General features: G+C 41.6%; 1 protein-coding gene across 1 annotated transcript; it reads left to right on the forward strand.

Moving 5' to 3' along the window:
- Nucleotides 1–7,040: 7,040 nt before the first annotated feature.
- LOC141660912 (uncharacterized) lies at nucleotides 7,041–7,851 on the forward strand. The gene is made up of 2 exons (XM_074468094.1): nucleotides 7,041–7,177; nucleotides 7,305–7,851. Exons 1-2 carry the CDS (start codon nucleotides 7,041–7,043, stop codon nucleotides 7,849–7,851), a joined length of 684 nt encoding a protein of 227 aa, XP_074324195.1.
- Nucleotides 7,852–8,310: the final 459 nt, after the last annotated feature.

An 8,310-nucleotide genomic window follows, 5' to 3' on the forward strand; every position in this document is an offset into this window, starting at 1 on the left:
TTGAAAAGAAATATAACAATTATAAAAAATTAATACAACTTAAAATAAAATACAATTTTAATAAAATGAAAAAAATACCCTGACAATAGATTGCAAAGTATGTTTTTTAAATGTTATTACGAAAACTGAGAATTTATAAAATATTATTAAAAAACACACTTGAAAAAAGTAATAGGTACAATCTACAACCAACATTTCAATTGGCGATCAAACTCCTTTAATTATGTGTTACATTCAAATATAAAATGTAATAACAACTAAATGAATAAGTTTGAAAAATATTTTTTTTAAAAAAAATAAATTATTTAAAAATAAATATGTACAAATATATATTACATGTTATTAGAATGTAAAAATATTTAAGAATAAAATAAAAGAATAATTATGCATAATTGTGAAATACAGTTATACATATTAGTAACACTTTAAAAACCGTAATTTTTTTAAAAAAATATTAATATATTATACAAAGGTTGTCCTGATGAAATATAAAATTATAATAATAACTAAATATATAAGTACAAAATACTTAAGAAATATTAAAATTTAAGTAATAAAATTTTTATATTAAAATTTAGTAAGTAAAGAATAATTGTTGATTTCAAAGTTTTTATAAAAAATAGTTAGAACCATCTCGTGCATCGCACGGGTATAAAGTTAGTACGTATTATAATTTGAAGTACATATACTATGTTAACTTTTATAACGTAGTAAATAAATCATACTAAATATAACTATATAAGTTTAACAATCCTTGAAAAATCATCAATAATTTAAATATTTTTGTAAAACATCAAAAATATTATCTCTTGGGAACCAATACTAGCACCAAGTTCACAATTTTAATACGACGGCTTAGTTAGATAAGACCCAATGATTTAACAACTGAGGGGATGTTTGGTTAGGGGTTAATGGACTTGGTTAACGGGAATGGGAATCCTACTCCCTAACTATGTTGTTTGGATTATATTTTAGAAGTCCAGGAATGGGAACCCGTTTCCTATCAACCTGGTAACCCAAACCTTATCGATACCAGGGATTTCAAATTCATTCCCGACTATTTATTCTATTTTCTACTTCGATCTTTCTTTCTTCTCTTCTCTATCGATTTCTCTAATCTCTCGCTATTTTCTCCTTCTATCTCTCTCCCTCTTCTGTTTCTTCGCTCCTCTCTCTCTCTCTCCCTCTCTCGTTGTCTCTCCTTCTTAAATACTCTCTCTCCTTGTATCTCCTTCCATCATTCTCTCTCAAAAATATACATACTCACAAATTTCTCTCTGTATCTCCTTCCATCTCTCTCTCTCAAAAATATACACACTCACAAATTTCTCTCTCTCTCTCTCTCTCTCTCTCTCCCCCCTTCATTTTTTTATTCTTCTCTCCCATCTTCTTTTACGTCTCCGATTTCAGCGAGTGTGCAGTCACTACGAATTGCAAGTTCGAATTTACATTATTCAGATCTATTCTCAAGGTAAAGTAAATTTAAATTTACATTTAGGCTATATATTATACGCTCGTATCTGTGTATGTATTATTTTTATGATCAATTGTATTATTTATGGATTTGAAGTCAATTTTACAACTTACATGTATTATTTGGAAAAATGACACAAAAGTGTTTGTTAAAATGTTGAAATGAGTGAATACAGTGTTGCTAAATGATTTTCGTACCATGGATAATTCCCAATTCTAAGAAATGTTATGCTTATCGTGTCATTTTATATATATGATGAATTCAGGAAGAGGGAAAAACAAGAGGAATTGGACTATTGATGAGGATCGGGCTCTCATTGAAACTCTTCAAGAGGTAGCATTGGATACAAATTGGAAGTATGAGAAGGGATGGAGGGATGGCTACTGTTGGACCAGGACAAGACGGCCCAAAGGAATTATAGTTAGAATAATTGTAATACATTATGTAAAGCCCAAGAAGACCCATTTTGTAAGAAAGAGCCCATTTGGGGCTTAGTATAAATAAAAGACAACAATCCCATTTGAAGGGGTTGGCAAATTATAGCAAAGAGACAATCTCCTAAAATTAGGGTCTAATAATATTATTGGAACATCATTTGGCGCTAGAAGGAGCTTTGCTTTAACAAGATCCAACCTGAAGATGATTATAGAAGAGCTTGATCCGGCAACCGCCGGACTTACTCAGGTAAAGAAGTTGACGGCAGAAGTTGCCGCCGACCCCTCGACCCACGACGATCGCGAGCTTCCTAAACAACCGGCCTTGAAGCCAAAGTGTTTGTTTCCTCCACCCGAGGCGCCTCCGGAAGATCAATCTCCGGGCTTGAAGGACACTCTTCAAAGGGACAGAAAAAGAAAAACTGTTTCGGATCAGCATTTTAGAATTCAAATATCTAAAGGAAAGAAAGTCCTCTCGAGCGACATACGACTACATTTGGAAAGGAAAGAAAGGCTAAAAGCCCAAAACCAGGAAAATCCAGAAGACCCACTTGATTCGGATGAAGAACTCGAGTTTCTAGAACACGAAACTCGGAGATTGCAGGCTAAACTTGAGCAAAAACGCGAGATTTACCGTCTCCGTCGAGAGCTCCAACAAACTACAGTTCAAGATGAAGAACAAGACGATGAATTTTATGACGAGGACGATGCTGAGTATGAATATGAACCGTCGGCAGAGTCGACATATTCACAACCACGCGAACGTCGACAGAGGACAGTGTCATCTGCCGATGTCTCACGTCAGACAGAATCTACAGAATCTATATCTCACGAGGAGTTCGCTAAAATGCAGGAGGAAATCGCTCAGATGCGTACCTTGATGAGAAATCAGGCAGGGTTTGAAACTGTTTCCGAGAGCCCCCTGTCATTGGTGCTTGAGAAGGCACTCATCGACAGGACACTAAAAACTCCGGCCCTTGATCATTTCGACGGATCCTCGGACCCGTTAGCATTCCTCAATACCTTCGATGGACGTATGGCCTTCTTCGGCCACTCAGAGGTCGCTCGATGTCAATTCTTCTCTACTTGCCTCCAGGGTACCGCCCTTCGATGGTACACCAACTTACCCCCCCGGTCAATCGACTCATGGGCGTCCCTAAAAAGCAAGTTTCAAGCTCGTTTTTCCAGTAACTACAAAGGAATAAATGTCACAGCTTCCCTAATGACAATGCACCAACGCTCAGGAGAAAGTCTCCGAAGTTTTCTAACACGATTCAGAGAAGAAATAGCAGAGATTCCAGATCTAATCGAGCAAATGGCAGTCAATTTTCTGACAGCAGGCATTAATAAATCCCGCCATGGTTTGCTCTTAGAAGAGATCTTTGAGAAAAGACCCAAAACCTTACAAGCAGCATTCCAAATTATAGAACATCGCATGATGCTCCAAGAGGCAGTAAGCTGCATACAGTCCCCCAAACGCTCCTCCAAGTATGAACGACGACGCAGCTACAGTCTGTGATCTCCCGCGCGTGACAGGCGACAAGAACGTCGCCGTTCACCGCCTAGTCATACCGTCGAGCATCAACCAAGGGACAGAAGAGAGAGAGACTGGCAACCCCGCAGTCGTCCAGAAAAAGAATTTACCAAGCTTAACACTGAGAAAATGACGATCTTAGCGGTCCTAAAGACAGAGCCGGACTATCGTCCTCCAAGACCCATGAAACTGGGTCATCCTCCAAGCTCCAGATACTGCGATTACCATGAGGATACAGACCACACAACCGAACAATGCTTTCAACTAAGCAACCTCATCGAAGGGAAAATTCGCCGAGGACATCTAGTGCAATATGTACAGCGGGAAGACTCTCCTCGACGCCATAGACGAGTTGAAGAAGACCGGGTAATTGACGTTATCTTCGGTGGTGTGGCAGCCGGGGGACTCTCTCATAATTCCCGAAAAAGCTATGCCCGTGAGGTTTTTAATGTCAACTCACCGACATCCAAACGCTCCCGGACAAATCCATCCCCTGTCATTTTCTTCTCAGATGACGACTACCACCCTGGTCTCATCGAAGGCCATCAGGACGCCCTTGTCATCATGACCCGGGTGGGAAATAACACGGTAAAAAAGATGCTGGTCGACAATGGCAGCTCCGTCGACGTCATATACCATCATGCCTTCTCTCGAATGGACCTCGGGGATCGACGCCTGGAGAATTCCCGAACGCCTCTATATGGTTTTACTGGTAATAAGGTACATGTAGTTGGGACAGTCAACATGCCGGTGCTTTTTGGTTCTCCCCCATGTCAGATCCGGAAGATGGTCAAGTTTCATGTGATCAGCGCATCCTCGAGTTTCAACGCCATATTGGGACGAACAACGATCACCGCCCTTCGGGCTATTATTTCCATCTCCCATTTGAAAATGAAGTTCCCCACAGACTTTGGTGTAGGAGAAATGATTGGTGATCAAGCGACGGCTAGGCAGTGTTACCTAACCACTGTTTCTCCAAGGAAAAGGACAGATGAAGAGTTAGAGGTCAATCAAGTACTTGACATCGACCCAAGAGAATTGATCGACACATCAACAAGCAATTCATGCTCCCCCCTCGAGGAAACAGAAGATATAGAAGTACTTGAAGGAAACTCCGATAAAACAACAAGAATTGGCAATAATCTCTCATCAGATCTCAAAAAAGAAATTACGAACCTCATCCGGGAATTCTCCGATATTTTTGCTTGGGTCCCGAGGGACATGCCCGGTATCCCAGAGGCCATTGCTCGACATTCTCTGCACATCAGTAAGGACACCAGGCCTGTGCGACAGAAACAACGCATATTCTCGGCCGAGAAAAGAGCAGCCATCGACCAAGAAGTCGACAGACTCCTCGACGCCGGCTTCATCGAGCCTGTGCAATTCCCCACATGGATATCGAACGTGGTTCTGGTTAAGAAAAGCAATGGGAAGTGGAGAATGTGCATTGATTATTCAGATGTTAATAGGGCGTGCCCCAAAGATTTTTACCCTTTGCCCAATATCGACCAACTCATCGACGCCACAGCGGGAAATGAACTCTTGTCCTTTATGGACGCCTTTTCGGGGTATAATCAAATTAAAATGGATTCCCATGACTGGCAACAAACCGCTTTCATCACACACAGGGGAGTCTTTAGTTACAAAGTAATGTCCTTCGGATTAATCAATGCGGGCGCTACTTTTCAGCAGACGATGGATAAAATATTCTCCTCGCAGATAGGAAGAAACATGCTAATATACGTCGATGATATGATTACAAAGTCAAAAGTTTCCTCCGACCATGTGACAGACCTTGGAGAAACGTTCACCAACGCAAGGGCAAATAACATGCGACTAAACCCTGCAAAGTGTTCATTCGGCCTTATTGTGTTCATTCGGCCTTATTGCAGGTAAATTCTTGGGGTTCCTGGTCACCCAGAAAGGCATCGAGGCCGATCCAGCTCAGATAAAAGCTATTCTAGAAATGAGCAAACCAAGATCCATTAAAGACTTACAAAAGCTCACAGGGTGTATAGTCGCTCTTCGAAGGTTCATCCCTCAATCCTCAAAGAGGTGCCTCCCATTTTTCTCTGCAATAAAGAAAGCTTCCAAATCATCACAGTTCGAATGGAACGAAGATTGTGAAAAAAATTTCTCGGAGTTAAAGATATTTTTGACAAATCCTCCAGTTTTAACTCGGCCCTTAACAGGCGAACCGCTACGAGTATACCTCTCAGCTTCCGATGAAACTGTCGCGGCAGTGTTGGTCCGTGTTGATGAGGGAAAAGATGTCCCTGTATATTACATCAGCCACTCACTCCGAGACACGGAAACAAGATACCCACAAGTCGAGAAACTCGTGTACGCTCTCGTTTTCGCGAGCCGTAAGCTCCGTCATTATTTTTAAGCGAGAGAAATCCATGTTTTCACCAATCTACCTCTGAAAAGAATCCTGCACAAGCCCGATATAACAGGCAGGCTCGCAGCTTGGACCATCGAGTTAAGCCAGTTCTACATCGAGTACAAACCTCGAACGGCGATCAAGGCCCAAGTTCTCGCGGATTTCGTCGCTGAATGCCAGTTCAAATCCAAGACACATAAACCTGAAGATGATCAGTCTCGCCCGTGGTTTTTGTTTGTTGATGGCTCCTCGACATCCAACTCTGGAGGAGCAGGGGTTATACTAATCAGTCCAGGAGGATTCAAAATGCAACAGGCTCTCAAGTTCGGGTTCTCCGCCACAAACAACGTGGCCGAATACGAGGCACTCATCGCCGGACTAAAGCTCGCATCCGATCTCGAGGCAGAAGTCATTGACATATTTGGGGATTCTCAGTTGGTTTCCAAACAGATAAGTGGTGAATTTAAGACGCATAATGAAAGGATGGCCCGATATTCAACAAGAACACAAAAGCTTCTTAGTAAATTTCCTTCATGGAAATTATCAAACGTCGACAGGGAGGAGAACCAGTGGGCCGACTCTCTAGCCAAACTGGCCTCTTCCAATCTCCCTACTAATCTCAGCCCAACATATGTCGATATTTTGGAGACCCCCTCCATCGACGAAGTGTCAGTTAATCAAATCCAGGCTAGGCTCGATTGGCGCCAACCCTTCTTTGAATACATTATCGACAACAAGTTGCCTGATCATAAGTCCGAAGCCCGCACTCTTATGTTCAAAGACAGGAACTACTGTGTCGTGGGTTCGATATTATATCGACGTGCCCTATCTGAGCCTCTACTCCGTTGCTTGTCTCCAGAAGAGGCCCTCCAAGCGATCGTAGAAATACATACGGGAATCTGTGGCGAACATCTAGGAGGGAAAACCTTAGCCCTTAAAATTATCCGACAAGGTCTATTCTGGCCCACAATTCGAAAGGATTGTGAAGATTACGTCAAAAAATGTCAAGCATGTCAGCTTCACGGAAATGTAAACCGTCGACCCACGACAGAGCTAAACTCTATTCTCAGCCCGTGCCCCTTTTTCCAATGGGGAATAGATATTGTGGGTCCCTTTCCAAAATCTAAGAATCAGTGCCAATACATCGTAGTCGCCGTGGATTACGCAACCAAATGGGTCGAAGCAAAACCCCTTGCTAAAATTTGAGAGAAAGAGATGATAGAATTCTTTATGGAATACATCGTCTTTCGCTTTGGGATCCCCAGAATCTTAGTTTCTGATAACGACACTCAGTTTGTAGGGAAACGGTTTGAGGAAACCCTGCTTGAATTAAAAGTCCAGCATATCAAAGCGTCTGTAGCATACCCCCAAGCTAATGGTCTAGCAGAAGTAACAAATAGAACCATCCTTGAAGAAAAGAATTGAAGAGATACCCCGGTGCTGGGTCGATGAACTACCGAACGTGTTGTGGTCGTATAGGACGACTCCCCGAAGCGTGACGGGTGAAACTCCTTTTCGTCTGGCTTATGGGGTTGATGTTGTCATACCTGTTGAGATAAGTCTCACTTCACCACGTGTCGATGTATTCGATCCTGCTCTATCTCTCGAAGGCCTTCGCCTTCACAATGATTTGTTAGAAGAAACAAGGGAAGAAGCCCGAATGCGAATGATCGTCCAGCAAGAGAAAACGGCAAGGTACTTCAACAAAAAGGTCAAACCCAAAGACTTCAAGGTCAACGACCTCGTCTTAAGGGATTCCACGGCATCGCAACCCACTGTTTCAGGAAAATTCAAACCAGCATGGGAAGACCCTTATCGGATCTCGAGACTTGTAAGTGCGGGGACCTATGAGCTTGCACACCTCGACGAGAAACTCATCAAAAATGCCTGGAATGGATTCATCTCAAAAAGTTCTATCAGTAATTTGATTTCAATTGTAACCTGTTATCTTATGGCAGCAAATGCCATACCAAAGACAAACCCTCGATGCAATGAGGGTCGTTATGAGACCCCCATCGAGGGGTGATTAAGTTATGATGAACGAGTTTCTTTAATTTAGTTCAAGTAAGAAACATAAACTTCCGCTTTCTTCATTCCTTACATAATCAACAAAAACAAAAGGATAACCTTTGAAAACTTTCATCGACATAAACATTTCAAAAAAGAGAATAAAAATAAGCTTTTGGCTCACAGATTAATCTGAAAATACCCAAGAAAATAATCGGAGATTCGAAACCATTCATCTCTAGGCAAATATTCATACAGCCTCACCACGTCGACGAGCTGGGCTATGAAATCTCTCTCATAGTGTAAACACTCGACCACAAACAGATATGAACAGCGACTTGGATGATCCCAAACTTGATAAACGGCTTAATATTTCAGACTCGAGACAAGTAGATGATAAAACCAGCCAACATGCAACTACTTAAAATATGGAAATAAACTTAATCATGAATCGCGTGTCTAAAACTTGCTACAAATC

Source organism: Apium graveolens, chromosome 1 (assembly GCF_009905375.1).
Source record: "Apium graveolens cultivar Ventura chromosome 1, ASM990537v1, whole genome shotgun sequence".
Taxonomy (NCBI): domain Eukaryota; kingdom Viridiplantae; phylum Streptophyta; class Magnoliopsida; order Apiales; family Apiaceae; genus Apium; species Apium graveolens.